This window comes from Scyliorhinus torazame, chromosome 3 (genome assembly GCF_047496885.1).
Source record: "Scyliorhinus torazame isolate Kashiwa2021f chromosome 3, sScyTor2.1, whole genome shotgun sequence".
In the NCBI taxonomy this organism is placed as follows: domain Eukaryota; kingdom Metazoa; phylum Chordata; class Chondrichthyes; order Carcharhiniformes; family Scyliorhinidae; genus Scyliorhinus; species Scyliorhinus torazame.
In genome coordinates, this window is record NC_092709.1 from 266,229,837 (window position 1) to 266,246,867 (window position 17,031).

Below are 17,031 nucleotides of genomic sequence, written 5' to 3' on the forward strand. Positions count from 1 at the left end.
GAAAGAGGGGGTAATTCAGACATTAGAAGGATTTAAAATTGACAAGGAAGAGGTATTAGAAAAGCGGTTTGTATTTCAAGTTTTGTTCCGTTACTCCGTTCTGAGGTTCCCACCTGCTTCAAGAAGACCACCATCATACTGGTGCCAAAGAAGAACCAGACAATGTGCCTCAACGAATACCATCCAGTGGCCTTGACATCTATCATTATGAACTGCTTTGATGTTGGTCATCAACTCCATACTTCCAGAATGAAATTGATCCACTGCAATTCACATACCACCAAAATCAGTCCACAGCACTCGTTATCTCCCTGGCCCGACACTGAGCCCTGGAGCATCTCGACAACAAGGACTCCTACGCCAGACTCCTATTCATGAACAACAGCTCCACCTTCAACACCATAATCCCAGCCAAGCTCATATCCAAACTCCAAAACCTAGGACTTGGCTCTTCCCCCTGCAACTGATCCTCGACTTCCTGACCCATAGACCACAATCGGTAAGAATAAATAACACCTTCCCCACGATAATACTCAATACTGGGGACCCGTGAGGCTGCGTACTTAGCCCCCTACTATACTCCTTATACACACATGACCGTGGCAAAATTCAGCCATCTACAAGTTTGCTGAAGGCACGACCATAGTGGGTTGGATCTCAAACAATGAGTCAGAGTACAGGAGGGAGATTTAGAGAACCTAGTGACATGGTACAACGACAACAATCTCTCCTTCAATGTAAGCAAAACTAAGGAGCTGGTCATTAACTTCAGGAAGCGAAGTGTAGTACACACTCCTGTCTACATCAATGGTGCAGAGGTGGAGATGGTTGACAGCTTCAAATTCCTAGGTCTGCACATCACCAATAATCTGTCCTGGTCCACCCACGCCAACGCTACGACCAAGAAAGCACTAACAGCGCCTATACTTCCTCAGGAAACTAAGGAAATTCGGCATGTCCACATTGACTCTTACCAATTTTTACACATGCACCATACATCCTATCTGGCTGCATCACAGATTGGTACGACAACTGCTGAGCCCAAGACTGCAAAAAACTATTAGTCTTTATTAGTCCTACATTAACACTACAACAAAGTCAGTGTGAAAATTCCACACTACGTTCAGGTACACAGAGAGAACTCAGAATGTCCCAATCACCTAACGGCACGTCTTTCGGGACTTGTGGGAAGAAACCGGAACACCCGGGGAAACCCACGCAGACACAGGAAGATCGCGCAGACTCCAAACAGACAGCGACCCAAGCTGGGAATCGAACCTGGGTCCCTGGCACTGTGCTACCCTACAGAGAATCGTGAACACAGCCCAGTTATCACGAGAACCCACCTCCCATCCATTGACTCTGTCTACACCTCCCGCTGTCTTGGGAAGCTGGCAGCATAATCAAAGACCCCTCTCAACCTGGTTAATATCTCTCTTCCAACCTCTTCCATCGGGCATAAGATACAAAAATCTGAGAACACGCACTAACAGATTCAAAAACAGCTTCTTCCCTGCTGTTACCCGAGTTCTGAATGACTCTCTTATGGGCTGAACTGATCTCTCTAGCCATGCTCTCTACTGTTGTTAGCACTGTACTCCGTATGCTCACCCGATGTCTATATCTATGTATTTACATTGTGTATTTATCATATGTCCTATGTTTTCATGTATGGAACAAGCTCCTGGATTGTACACAGAACAATATTTTTCACTGTACCTCGGTTTACGCATGACAATAAATCTAAATACAAAAATCTAAAAAAGTTGACATGCATCCAAGGCTACTAGAGTGGAAACACTGCTCAAAACGTCATAGTCCTCTTTAGATTCAAGGATTGTACAGAGGGCTGGAGAATTGCAAATGTTACAGCCTTGTTCAAAAAAAAGGATGTACTGATTAGCCCAGCAACTAACAACCAGATTAATTTCAGTGGAGGGAAAACTTCAAATAATTTGAGCCTAAAATAAGTCACATCGACAAATGCAGGTTATTAAAGAAAAGATGGATGATTTTTTTTTTTGATTTATTGTCACGTGTTTTTTCTGCAGCCGAGGGAACGTACATAGTAAACAAAAAGAATAATCAACAAAGTACATTGACAAATGGTACATCGACAAACAGTGATTGGTTACAGTACGGAACCAAACAAGAGCAGCATAGGGCGTCGTGAAAAGTGTTCTTACAGGGAACAGATCAGTCCAAGGGGGAGTCGTTGAGGAGTCTTGTCGCTGTGGCCTATGTCTGGATATGAGGGTCTTCAGACTTCTGCACCTTCTGAGGGTCTGGAAGGCAATGCCTGGGTGGGAAGGGTCTCTGATAATGTTGTCTGCCTTCCTGAGGTAGCGGGAGGTGTATACAGAATCAATGCAAGGGTGGCAAGCTGGTGTGATGCTTTGGGCCGAGTTCATCACACTCTGCAGTTTCTTGCAATCTTGGAACAAGCAGATACCATACCAAGCTATGATGCAGCCGGATAGGATGCTCTCTATCGCACATCTGTAGAAGTTTGAGAGTCAATGCAGACATGCCGAATTTCTTTAGCTTCCGTAGGAGGCAAGACGTTGTTGGGCTTTCTTGAGGGTAATGTTGCTAATGTGGTGCACGTGGATTTCCAAAAGGCATTTGATATAATGCTGTACAACAGACTTGAAAGCAAGGGACAGCAGTAGTACAAAATTGGATTGTGTGACAGGAAACAGTGTGTCATGGCTAATGGATGCTTTTCAGGCTGGAGGAAGGGGTGTAATAGAGTTCCCAGAAGTCAGTGTCGGGAATCTTCCTTCTCCTGATTTACAGGTTGAGCATCCCTTATTAAAATACTTGGGGCTTAAAGTATCTCTGATTCCGGAATTTTTTTTGGGAAAACCTGTAAATTTATATAATGCGGAGCTCACGATCAGGAGGCGCACGATAATCAGTGAGTAATGCACTAATATCTGGCTATGACTGAAAACAAACTGAAATTTTGGCTCCAAAACTGACCCACCTAGGGCTTGTAGAACAAAAAACATTACAGCACAGTAACAGGCCCTTCAGCCCATCAAGCCTGCACCAATCCAGATTCCTTAGTTAGACCTACTCCTTATTGCAAAACGATCTGTATCCCTCCATTCCCTGCCCGTTCATGTGTCTATCAAGATACATCTTAAACGTTGCTATCGTGCCTGCCTCCATTATCTCCACTGGCAAAGTGTTCCAGGCACCCACCACCCTCTGCATGAAAAGCTTTCCCTGCACAACGCCACTAAACTTTTCCCTTCTCACCTTGAACATATGACCCTTGTAATTGAGTCTTACACCCTGGTAAATAATTCTGACTATTCATCCTGTCAAAACCTCTCGTCATTTTGTAGACCTCAGTCAAGTCTCCCCTCAGCCATCTTTCCAACAAAAGCAATCTGAGTTTATTTAAACTCTACTCATAGCCAACACCCTCCAGGCCAGGCAACATCCTGGTAAACCTTCTTTGCATTCTCTCCAAAGCATCCACGTTCTTCTGGTAGTGTGGTGACCGCAAATGCACGAAATATTCCAAATGTGGCACTCAATGCCTCGGCTGATGAAGGCAAGCATGCCGTATGCCTTCTTGACCACCTCATCCGCCTGCATTGCCACTTTCAAGGAAATATGGATCTGAACGTCCAGATCCCTCTGTACGTCAATGCTCCCAAGGGTTCTACCAAGATGTATAATTCACACCTGAATTTGATCTTTCAAAATGCATCACCTCGCATTTGTCCGGATTGAATTCCATCTGCCATTTCTCTGTCCAACTTTCCAATCTATCTACATCCTGCTATATTCTCAGACAGTCCCCTTCACCATCTGCAACTCCACCTATCTTAGTGTCATCTGCAAACTTGCTAATCAGGCCATCCACATTTTCCTCCAGATCATTTCTATATATTGCAAACAGTAGTCCCAGCACTGATCCCTGTGGAACACCACTAGTTACAGATCTCCATTCCTGAAAAACTCCCTTCCACTGTTACTCTGTCTCCTGTTGCCAAGCCAGTTCTTTATCTATGTAGCTAGCACACCCAGAATCCCAAGCGACTTGATCTTTTGTACCAGTCTGCCATGAGGGACCTTGCCAACGCCTTACTAAAGTACATGTAGACAACATCCACAGACTTCCCCTTATCAATTAATTTTGCCACCTCCTATCAAGTTGGTAAGACATGACCTTCCCTTCCCAAAACTATGTTGCCTATCACTAACAAGTCCATTTGTTTCCAAATGTGAATAAATCCTGTCTATCAGTATCTTCTCCAACAGCTTTCCCACCACTGATGTCAGGCTCATCGGCCTATAATTACATGGATTAGCCTTTCTTCCCTTCTTAAACAAAGGGACAACATTGATTATTCTCTAGTCCCTTGGAACCTCACCTGTGGTCAAAGATGATGCAAAGACATCTGTTAGGCCCCAGCTACCTTCTCCCACAGTACCCTGGGATATATCTCATCCGGCCCAGGGAACATGTCTACCTTAATGCGTTTTAAGATATCCAACACTTCCTCCTTTATTATGCTGACATGTCCTAGAGTATTCACACACCCATCCCTAATCTCAACATCTGCCTTGAACCTCTCTTTGGTGAATACCAATGTAAAGTACCCATTAAGGATCTCACCCACTTCCTCCGACTCCACACATAACTTCCCTCCTTTGTCCTTGAATGGGCCTACTCTTTCCCTAGCTACCCTCTTGTTCTTATATATTTAGAAAAGATCTTGGGATTTTCCTGGACCCTGCTTGCCAATGACATTTCATTGTCTCTTTTAGCCTTCCTAACTCCCTATTTGAGTTTGTTCCCACTTTCCCTATATTCTTCAAAACGCTTAAGTCTGTTTTTAGTTGCCTAAACCTTGTGTGCTTCCTTTTCCTTTTTGAAAGTCTCAATTTCCCCTGTCATCCATGGTACCCTAATCCTGCCATTTCCGTCCTTCATTTTCACAGGGACATGCCTGTCCTGCACTCTAATCAACTGGTCTTTAAAAGACTCCCAGATATCAAATGTGGATTTACCCTGAAATAGCTGCTCCCAATCCAAATTCTCCAGCTCTTGCCGTTACAGTTAGCTTTCCCTCAATTTAGCACTCGAGCACAACTCTTGTCCTTATCCATGAATATTTGAAAACTTAGGAATTACGTTCATAATTTCGAAAACATTTCCCTAGTCACTTAGACGGGCAATTCCCAAAACTAGATCAAGTAAGGCCCCCTCCATGGTTGGAACATCAACATACTGTTTCAAAGAACCCTCCTGGACACACCTAACAAACTGCTCGGAATCTGGTCAGTGGCATGTTGGGACCGGTGCATCGCTTGGGAACCTTGCCAGATCCTTGTTTCCACTCGCGGCATCATGTCGACGCTCGAAAAAAGGTGCGGCTTCCAGAGCTTTACAAATTTTGAATAAGGGGTGCTCAACCTATATAATAAATTGGTGTACAGGGCACAGACTGTGACCCAAGCCAGGGATAGAACCCAGGTCCATGGCGCCGTGAAGCAACAGTGCTAACCACTGTGCTACCGTGCCGCTCCTTTCAGTTGTTAATGTCACCTTTCTTTAAAATTATTTAATGAGTTGTTGGTGTCGCTGGTTAGGCCAGCATATACCGCCCATCCCTAATTTCTCGAGGTGACGGTGAACCATAGCAGTCCATGTGCTTTAGCTACACCCACAGTGCTGTTTCCTGATTCATGGCGTCAAGCTTGGCTCGGGTCTGTTAAATTCCTGTCATGTGGGATTCCACCAGTTGTTTCTTTTTGAGTTAGTGACATTAAACCATCAGGATGCATGGCTGTAACAATTAAGTGCATAGCACTTAATAGATTATTGTGCAGGCGCACACAACTTAGAAGAAACACTGGTGGTGAGCCACCTTCTTCATTTACGGCAGCCCATGTGTTGAGAGTATCATAGAGTGCTGTTAATGGAAGTTCATAATTATTTTCCAGCAATAATGATGGAACAATCTACTTCCAAGTCAGGATGATGTGAGATCTTCAGCGCACTCCAATGTGTTGCAGCTTTCCCATGTGCCAGCCGCACTTGTCCTTCTTGGTGGTAGAGGCCATTTCCGAAAGAGCCTCATTGCAGCAGTGCATTTTGTAGATGATATGCATTACTGCAAGTGAAGGGCAAACTTACATTCCTCAATTTTGGAATTCTCTCAGTTTAAAAATCCCTCCATGGTTTGCCTTCTCTAATCTCTAAACCCCTCCAGTTCCACCCTAACACTGGCATTTGAGCATCCCAGATTTTAAACTTCTTCATCACTGGTGCCTCGGTCTCTGTTTCTCCTTTAAGATGCTCCTCAAAATCTCTTTGACCATGCTTTTGGACATCTACCCCCAACATCTTTGTAGCTCAATGTCATATATTGCTGCAATGCTCCTGCATTTTGGGATGTTTTACTGTGTTAAAGGTCTATGAAAATGCAAGTTTTTAAAAATGTCTTTGACAGCATATGGGCATCACTGGCTCGGCCAGCATTCCTTAATTGCCCTCAAGAGAATGGCAGTGAGCCATCTTCTCGAGTTGTTGGTGAGTCAATGTGGCGTGGACACCTCCACAGAGCCATTTGGAAGTTTTGCAGGATTTTGACCCAGCAACAGTGAAGGAACGGCGATATAGTTCCAAGTCAGGATGGTGTGCAACCTGGGAAGAAAACTTGCAGGTCATGGTGCTCCCATGCATTTATTGCCCTTGTCGTCCACCCAGGCGATCATATTATCATAGAATTTACAGTGCAGAAGGAGGCCATTCGGCCAATCGAATATGCACCGGCTCTTGGAAAGAGCACCCTACCCAAGGTCAACACCTCCACCTTTTCCCATAACCCAGTAACCCCACCCAACACTCCGGGCAATTTTGGACACTAAGGGCAATTTATCATGGCCAATCCACCTAGTTTTGAAGGTGCTGTCAAAGGAGCTTTGTCGCGTTGCTACAGCTGATCTTGCATATGGTACACACTGCTGCCATTGGACATTGGTAGTGCAAGGAGTCAACGTTGAAAATGGTGGATGGGGTGAAATCACAAGCAGTGTCCTGATGGTGTCAAGTTTCTTGCGAGATGTTAGAGCACTCATCCAAGCATGTGGAGAGTACTACATCACGGCCGGGATTCTCCGAGCCGAAATCGCGCTCGGCGCAAGGGCGGAGAATGGGGTCTCAGACCCGCGATCGGCTCCGACGCTGGGACGTGAATCTCCACAGACCGTAGAATCGCCGCCAGCCACACGCGCGCAGTCGACGCGGCACCGGTCGGAGACCGTCGAAAGAGGCTCCTCGCGGCGATTCTCCACGATCGACTGGCCGAGCTCCGCCAGCGTGGTTCACATATGATTCCACCCGGCGGGAGCTCGGACCCGTGGCCGCGCTGGCCGTCCTGGTGGGGCAGGGGAATCAGACTCCCGGGGGGTCCTCCACGACGGACAGTACCGTGATCGGGGGCTACCGATCGGTGGGCGCGCGCAATCCGGGGGGGGGGGGGTCCCTATCTTCTTCCGCACTGGCCCGCGGTGTGGCTGCGCGATGTCACGCAATGGCCGGCGTAAAACGGCTGGAAGTTCAGGGCCACGCATCAGCAACAAGAGCTGTGCGGCGCTCACCGGGGCCCTGCTATCCCTCTTAAAACCGGAGAATCACTCCGGGGTGATACACGCCCGTTTTCCGGCAAGAGTGGGGACATAGCCCCATTTTCGGAGAATCCCGGCCCACACTTGTACATGGTGGACAGGCTTTGGGAATTCATTTTGGCAGAAAGATCATGGAGACAGTGTAATACAAGGGTGCAGTATAAAATAAGGGCGCAGGAGCAGAGGGACCTGGGTGTATATGTGCACAAGTCATTGGAGGTGGCAGGATAGGTGGAAAGAGCAATTAATAAAGTGCACAGTATCATAGCCTTTATGAATAGGGCATAGGACACAAGGGCTAGGAGATTATGCTGGACCTCAGTTGGAGTACTGTGTACAGTTTGGGTGCCACACTTTAGGATGGATGTGAACACATTGGAGAGAGTGCAGAAGAGGTTTGCTATAATAGATCAAGAGATGGGAAACTTAAATTATGAACATAGACTGGAGAATTTGGGACTGTTCCCCTTGGAAAGGAGACGGTCAAGAGGAGATTTGATAGAGGTGTTCAAAATCGAGAGTCATAGAGTTTTACAGTGAGAGAGAGACCCTTTGGCGCATCATGTCGGCATCAGTCATCAAGCACCTATCTATTCTCATCCCATTTTCCAGAACTTATATAGATGGTGGAAAGCAGAATACTCAGCCTCTGACTTTTAATACTGGTTTATATCAAATACCGTTGGCTGGTGTAATATCACGTGTTATACAATGATGTAATTGGAGCACTTTGCAGGCTTTTGTGGAATTCACCATTGTACCCTGTTTGAGCAGCATCTATTAATAAACCTCCGACACTATGTTATACAAACTCAACATGTGCTACCTCTGATTCCCTCTTTGCGGCTGCAAAGAACATAAATACTTTTTTTTAGGGAAATAAGTCTGCTTTAAACAAGCGCAAGACCAAATCAGATGATCAATAAATTAATTTTATGAATTGTAAGAGTTCCACCTGGCCCAGCATGGTACTTAAAACATTATTTTTTCTCTGACCCAGTCGAGTAGCCATTCTCACCAATCCAGAGAAGCACGTATGAGATTTAGGTGTCACACTTCCAAGTGAAAGATAATTTGCTGGAAGTACTTATGCAGCCTCATTACAATGTCTGCCTCTAGTGAACCTCCTTTCTGGAATAAGTCCACAATGGCATGTTGGTTTTTTTTTTTTTTAAATCAGAATATTTTCCTTATTCGCAGATGCTATTGCAGAAATTGTGCTTCTTAAAAAATTGCTATGTTAACAGTCATCATAAATATTTTGGAAAACAAATTTGAGGGGATTAGACTGTTGGCAAACCTTATAAATTGCTGAAATGATAGCCGTCAGCTGTCATAAGTAGTCATTTGGTTATTGCATGAAAAACAGACGGTCTTGAGAAAACACTCACATCTACAAAGTCTCAATCCACCCCTTCATAGCAATCCAAGTGATTGCAGGAATGAGCTAATTATCAAATCTAATTGGTCTTGGCAATCTCATTGCATCGGTGATTGAGCCCTGGTAACATCTTCTCATTGATCACCACTAAGACTGTTACTGTCAATCCAAGTTATTTTTGATTTTCCCATTCAACAGTTGCTGACAGATCATACCCACTACTGCACTACAAAATCTCACTCTGGGATCTGGCCTGCATACATTTGACTGCCTTAAGACCACAAGACATAGGAGCGGACGTAAGACCATTCGGCCCATCGAGTCCCCTCCACCATTCAATCATGGCTGATTTCAACTCCATTTACCCGCTCTCTCTCCATAGCCCTTAATTCCTCGAGAAATCAAGAATTTATCAACTTCTGTCTTAAAGACACTCAACATCCCGGCCTCCACCGCCCATGGCAATGAATGCCACAGACCCACCACTCTCTGGCTGAAGAAATTTCTCCTCATCTCTGTTCTAAAGTGACTCCCTTTTATTCTAAGGCTGTGCCCCCAGGTCCTAGTCTCCCCTGCTAATGGAAACAACTTCCCTACATCCACCCTATCTAAGCCATTCATTATCTTGTAAGTTTCTATTAGATCTCCCCTCAACCTCCTAAACTCCAATGAATATAATCCCAGGATCCTCAGACGTTCATCGTATGTTAAGCCTACCATTCCTGGGATCATCCGTGTGAATCTCCGCTGGACCCACTCCAGTGCCAGTATGTCCTTCCTGAGGTGTGGGGCCCAAAATTGCTCACTGTATTCTAAATGGGGCCTAACTAATGCTTTATAAAGCTTCAGAAGTACATCCCTGCTTTTATATTCCAAGCCTCTTGAGATGAATGACAACATTGCATTTGCTTTCTTAATTACGGACTCAACCTGCAAGTTTACCTTTAGAGAATCCTGGACTAGGACTCCCAAGTCCCTTTGCACTTCAGCATTATGAATTTTGTCACAGTTTAGAAAATAGTCCACGCCTCTATTCTTTTTTCCAAGGTGCAAGACCTCGCACTTGCCCACGTTGAATTTCATCAGCCATTTCTTGGACCACTCTCCTAAACTGTCTAAATCTTTCTGCAGCCTCCCCACCTCCTCCATACTACCTGCCCCGCCACCTATCTTTGTATCATCGGCAAACTTAGCCAGAATGCCCTCAGTCCCGTCATCTAGGTCGTTAATATATAAAGCGAACAGCTGTGGCCCCAACACTGAACCCTGCGGGACACCACTCGTCACCGGTTGCCATTCCGAAAAAGAACCTTCTATCCCAACTCTCTGCCTTCTGCCTGACAGCCAATCGTCAATCCACGTTAGTACGTTGCCTCGACTTCCATGGGCCCTTATTTTACTCAGCAGTCTCCCGTGAGGCACCTTATCAAAGTGCCTGATTGCACTGAGGCCTAGACCTATATATTTTTTTAAACTTTAGAGTATCCAATTCATTTTTTTCAATTAAGGGCCAATTTAGCATGGCCAATCCACCTATCCTGCCCATCTTTTGGGTTGTGGGGGCGAAACCCACGCAAACATGGGGAGAATGTGCAAACTCCACACAGACAGTGACCCAAAGCCGGGATCGAACCTGGGACCTCAGCGCCGTGAGGCAACCGTGCTAACCACTTGCGCCACCGCCCTGCCTGGGCCTATTTCTGAAATATATTAGCTGCTTTACAGAACTATTGAAATTATGCATATTTTAAATTTAAAGTACCCAATTCTTTTTTTTCCAATTAAAGGGCAATTTAGCGTGGCTAATCCACGTACCTTGCATATCTTTGGGTTTGTGGGAGTGAGGCACACAGATATGGGGAGAATGTGCAAACTCCACATGGACAGTGAACCCGGATCATCAGTGCCGTGAGGCAGTAGTGCTAACTACTGTGCCGCCTTTAAATAATGCACATTTTTAAATGTGTTAAAAATTACATTATTTTTCCAGGGGAAAAGGCAATAATATCAGTATCTGGAATTGATATTTCCAAAACAAAGTGATTAGTTTTCGACTGCTTTGTGTGACCACAGTAACTACCGATATAAGTGCAACAATTTTAGTTCTGACAGTCATATTGGACTCGAAACGTTAACTTTGTTTCTCTCTCCACAGATACTGCCAGTTTTCCCAGCACTTTGGTTTATTTTGCTTTACTTTCAAGTTGTACAAGCCAAGATGATGATCGAGTGACATGATAGTATCACATTATGTCAATATGCATGTGGCTAGAAGATTGCCAGCCGGTCATTAAAAAAAGGACCTGGATTTGAAACAGCAATGCATGAGAATTCCAACAGGAGGCAATATCATCAAATTTCAAGATCTCCAATTCAATTCTACATGGGTCAGTTTACTTCAAACCCAATTCCAGAGATGTTCAACTTCCCAGCTACTCCTACTTCCAAATATTAAAAATCACATTATTTCATCAACTGACCACATCACAATAGGCATTGCAGAAATCCTACAGCAGGTTAGTAATATCAACTGTAGAGGTTTACTTAATTTGACACTGGATGGCTTAGTTTTGAACTGATGCAGCAGAGCTTGGTGTAAAACAAAATATAGTGTTATTTTTATATTTAGCATGGAGGAAAATTAATTTTGTTTCCTGGGAGATTGTAATTTCCAATTGTGAATTGTAATTCATTTCACTCAAACTACTGGAAACTTGACGTATTAATAATCTAGTACCAGCAACACCACAGTATCAGGTTGCACTATTCGGCATTAATACTGGAAAACCAGCACCGTTACTTATTGTGACATGTTTAGTGGAATACTAGAAAATGTCCAACAGAGTGAAAATACAAATAAAAATGATATGTTAATTTGACTAATTAGGTCAATAACACATGGGCAAATTAATTTGGTTATTTTTTTTTTAAAATGTCAATGACAAAAAAAATAGAAATTAGCTATGGAAATATAAGTGGTAAACGGGGACCACTGCCCCAAAGGTTCCTCCTGCCTTCTTTATTGCACCAAGGGTTCAGGCCCCAGCGGTACTTAGTTGACGATCTCTCTTCCGCAGGGATCGCAAGTTACCGTTACAAACCCACGCGGTTTTTAAAAAAATAGAAGGGAGGTGAGTTCAAAAGAGAACAGTTGGAAGGAAAGAACACGGGTTTTTTTTTCAGCAACAGGAAAAAAAAAACCAGAAGTTTAAATCCAATCCATCGGAAACGAGACCCCGCTGACAAAAAAAGATCGCCGGCCGCATCAAGAGACCGCACACCGTGTCGCCATTTTGTGGCTACAATTGAGAAAAGGGGAGTTTCTCAGTTACACGCCAGCCGAGGGAGAACAGGCATTACATTGTTTTTCCAAACATAAAGGGGGGGGGAGGAAACAAAGGTGGTCCTTGACAGAAAAAGTGCGGGGATTTTATCCCCTACCATTGAGAGAAAGTAAAAAAGCAAGATGGGTGGATTGCGGAGACAGGGGAGGGCGTGGGAAGGGAGCTGTGGATTGTGAATGAAAAGAGGCCGCGGAATGTGCGCGATGATAAACACGTACCTGTACTGCGCAGCACCACCATGGGCAAATCCAAAGTAGTTACTGGTAGCCATTTTGGCATCTTCGCCTAGCCGGCCGGGCACTGAGCCCCACGCGAAGCGCCCAAACAAACAAGAGGGAGAAGGGAGAGACCAGTAAAACATCATCACAGATCACATCGTTCAGCTTCAGCAAACAAGAGAAAAAAAACTCTCCATCCGCTCTACAAATCAAAGTCTTTAGCATTCGCCGCGAGCGGAGCCACCACCATCTTTATCTTCCCCCTCTCAAATTTAAAAATAATAATAATAAGGATTTTAAAAAAAAAACACATAAATTGCCAATTCCACTTACCGTACGTGAAAGAAACTACTGGGCATATAGGAATCATGGGGGTTTCTTTGAGCCACCAACCGCGACCTTTCACCTTTCCAGTGCTGGAACCTGTGGGGAGAGAGACGTCACAGTCAGCCGGGTGAGTGCACAGTGCACTGCGCATGCGGCGGCGGCGGCGGCGGCGCCTCCTCTTCCCTCGCGCTGCCCGCCGGGAGTTGTAGTCTTTTACTTTCCACTGCACAACAACAACTTGCATTTCCATATTTAAAAGCAGGGAAAATGCCGGGCCATGCCGACAACAAAAGGGGGAGCATTTAAACGCACTTTTTCCTCACACGAACGAGCCACAAACATAAGAATTAGCGGCATGTTAAAAACATTTTGTAAAGAAAATCCTAACCTTTATATCCAGTCCGCAGAGACAGAGTGAGGGAAGGTTGGTTGGTTGGTGCAGCACTCAGATCCCCATTCGATGATCTTGGGTCTGTCTGTGTCGCTTCCCCAAGCAGAGCCGAGATTTCACGAACTCACCGATGATTTTAAAAATCTATTATAAAAAAATAAAAATCCACTTGTTTCTGTGCGCCTGTCTATAAGAACAGAAACACGTAACAGCTGCTAGATTCATTTCAGTTGATTCGCAATGTGCTTCACGGCGTTTTTTCTCATTGGGTCTGTTGTAGCTGCCAATGATCTGACCTTGGCAAGTCTGCAACCCAACAATCTTAATCCAGCCCTGTCAAGTGTAATGCATAAGGCTCACGCGTTTAAAGCTCTTCTTACACACTCGAGCTAAAATGACCGGACGCTCTTGTCTGTGTCCTAGTTTCGCTATCAGCATTACACTGCGACAGTAAACAATCTTGCAGCAGTTTAGCGCAATATATTTTTCCTCACCAGCTATCCCAGGAAGTCTATTTCAGCCCGCAGGAAAACACTGCGTAAAATGTGTCCTGCATGCGCGCGAACAACGCTAGCACCGCGATCATTGGTCTTATTTCGGCAATGCCCATACGGGAGTAATTAATCGCATATGCGCTGCAAGGATGGTGGTATTGAGGGATAAAATGAGCATCACATCTATTTTTTAAATGTACACAAATTCAGAGGTGTGATAGGGTAACTTGTGGGCTAATAAGGATGAGGAAATTAAGGTATAGTAATTAGAGGAGAAAAAAGTATTGGAGACGTAAGAAACTAAAAACCAACAAATCCCTAGGACCTGACATCCTAGGGTTCGAAAACAGAGGTTATGATTTAAATCTCCACAATTTCCTAGATTCTAGCACATTTGGAAGCTAGCAAATATAACACCACCATGAAAGGCAGAGAGAGAAAACAGGGAACTACATGTCAGTTAGCCTGATATCAGCCATGGAGTGCCTTAACAATGTACTTAGAAAACCATACTATAATCAGACAAAGTCAACGTGGTGTTATGAAAGGTAAACCGTGTTTGACAAATTTATTAGAGTTTTTTGAGGATGCAACTGGTAGGGTAGATAAAGCAGAATTAGTAGATGGAGTAGGTTTGGATCTCCAAAAGGCATTCAATACATAAGATTGGTGGACCCAAGATAAGAGCTCCTGGAATTGGATTGGATGTGTTTATTGTCACGTGTACCGAGGTTCAGTGAAAAGTATTGTTCTGCGTGCAGCTCAAACAGATCATTCCATACATGAAAAGAAAATACATAATAGGGTAAACATAAAATACACAATGTAAATACATAGACACAGGCATGAAGCATACGGAGTATAGTACTACTCGGTAGAGAAGATGTGTGAAGAGATCAGATCAGTCCATAAGAGGGCTGATTAGGAGTCTGGTAACAGCGGGGAAGAAACTGTTTTTGAATTTGTTTTCAGACTTTTGTATCTCCTGCCCGGTGGAAGAAGTTGGAAGAGTGAATAAGCAGGGTGGGAGAGGTCTTTGATTATGTTGCCCACTTTCCCAAGGCAGCAGGTGTAGACAGAGTCAATGGATGTGAGGCGGGTTTATGTGATGAACTGGGCAATGTTCATGACTCTCTGTAGTTTTTTACAGTCTTGGGCCGAACAGTTGCCAAACCAGGCTGTGATGCAGCCAGATAGAATGCTTTCTATGGTGCACCTGTAAACGTTGTTAAGAGTAAATGTGGACATGCCGAGTTTCCTTAGTTTCCTGAGGAAGTACAGGCGCTGTTGTGCTTTCTTGGTCGTAGTGCGATGTGGGTGGACCAGGACAGATTTTTGGGGATGTGCACACCTAGGAATTTGATAGAAGGTTGGTTAAAGGATAGTGGAGGTGAAGCCAAAAATCAGAAATGATCAAATGGAATGGTGGAGGAGGCGCAACAGGCCATATGGTCGACTCCTGCTTCTATTTCTAATGGTCTTCTAACTTTATTTGCAGCCTGCGACTATAGGTTGCACATGAATCCTGTATGCCCATTGCCAGACTACCATTTTAGTGAATTGAGTCAAACTGTGAAAGGAAATAAGGCCAGTCAGACATGCAAAGATAATCACTCCTAAGCTTTTACTTAAGGATATTCTTTGTAAATTTGAAGGTTTTTTTTCTCTTTTTTTCAAATTTAGAGTGCCCAATTACTTTAGCATGGCCAATCCACCTACCGCGCTCATCTTTGGGTTATGGGGGTGAGACCCACACAGACACGAGGAGAATGTGCAAAGGCCACACGGACAGTGACCCGGAACCGGAATCAAACCCAGGTCCTCAGTGCTGTCAGGCAGCTGCGCCACCGTGCTGCTGTGTAAATTTAAAGTTACCTTGGGATCTTGTAAATGTTCATTCCATGTGTTATTCGTTGTCCTTCCAGACATTGGGTCACTGTATGAAAATGAAATGAAAATCGCTTATTGTCACAAGTAGGCTTCAAATGAAGTTACTGTGAAAAGCCCCTAGTCGCCACATTCCGGCGCCTGTTCAGGGAGGCCGGTATGGGAATTGAACTGTGCTGCTGGCCTGCCTTGGTCTGCTTTCAAAGCCAGCTCTTTAGCCCTGTGCTAAACCAGCCCCTGTGTATGATCAGCATCCTTTCAGATCGTCTCATTTCCTGTCACTGACTTCGTGGTATGTTCCCTCATTTCATTCACCCCACTTTTGGTGTTAATATATGTCTTATTTTCCCTCTGTGAAGAGCCTCGCCACATTTTATTGTGTAAAAGGTGCTACATAAACATATGTTGTTATCATTATTCGCGATCCTCCACCAGCTACACACTCCTTTCTGCACCACAACTTGATTTCCTTGTGTGGTGGTGTTTTGCTGTTGTATGGGGAGGGTCTTTAAATCTTTAAACTAATTCAGCAGGAGTATGGGAACTAGGGGAGAATATGAAAGAGCATTAAAGATTGGTTACAGGATATTCTGTAGGGGAGGATGAACAGCCTGTGGTCGTGGTACACATTGGTACAAATGACAAAGGTTAAAAAAAAGGGATGAGGTCCTGAAAGCTGAATATAGGGAATTAGGAAAAAATTGAGAAGCCGGACCTCAAAGGTGTGATCTCAGGACGACTACCAGTGCCACGTACTAGTCAGAATAGGAATAGCAGGACTTCCGGTGGTGGCTATGAAGGAGTAGGTTGCACATTTGGTGTCTCCTGCTCGGGTGGGACCTTTGGACCTTCTCCCCCGATTTTCTGTCGGATTTGATTCGGAAAATTGATGGTGGATGCAATTGTGAAGAGAAATCCTACATCAGTGCATGGAGAGGCGGACCAGAAGTGCTCGCAAAGGAAGAAATAGGCGAACAGAGAAGGCTTGGGCTGAGGCTGCAGCGGGAGAAAGCATGGCGGACGACTGGAGTCCTGGCTCGATGACCCAGCGGTCAACGGAGCAGCTGATGCAGTTCATACAGGAGGGCTTCGCCAAGCAGAAACAGGAATGCTTGGACCCGATTAAAACAGCAGTGGAGTTGGAGGTGGGGATGTTGAAAGACCAACAGAAAAGGCTCCAGGAGAAGGTGGAGGATCTAGAGAATAGGTCCCGCCGGCAGAACTTGAGAATCGTTGGTCTCCAGGAGGGATCCGAAGGTGTGGACGCAGGGGCATACGTAGCGGGCATGTTTGAGAAGCTAATGGGGGATGGGACGTTCTCCCGACCCTTGGA

General features: G+C 44.8%; 1 protein-coding gene and 1 long non-coding RNA gene across 4 annotated transcripts in view; one reads left to right on the forward strand and one right to left on the reverse strand.

Moving 5' to 3' along the window:
* Positions 1-13,850, reverse strand: part of zfr (zinc finger RNA binding protein) — a 157,426-nt gene extending 143,576 nt beyond the window's left edge. Inside the window, exons 1-3 of one of the 3 annotated variants that reach the window (XM_072497212.1) lie at positions 13,315-13,848; positions 12,933-13,022; positions 12,600-12,681 (exon numbers count right to left, since the gene is read on the reverse strand). In XM_072497212.1, the coding sequence (XP_072353313.1) occupies positions 12,600-12,681; positions 12,933-12,969 (119 nt within the window). In that variant the 5' untranslated portion in view covers positions 12,970-13,022; positions 13,315-13,848. Of the gene's footprint in view, positions 1-12,599; positions 12,682-12,932; positions 13,023-13,314 lie in introns of all 3 variants that reach the window. The other 2 variants (XM_072497211.1, XM_072497213.1) reach the window with 2 other exon arrangements.
* Positions 12,925-17,031, forward strand: part of LOC140409103 (uncharacterized) — a 70,125-nt gene continuing 66,018 nt past the window's right edge. Inside the window, exon 1 of the long non-coding RNA XR_011940280.1 lies at positions 12,925-13,053. This is a non-coding gene — a long non-coding RNA (uncharacterized lncRNA). The remainder of the gene's footprint in view (positions 13,054-17,031) is intronic.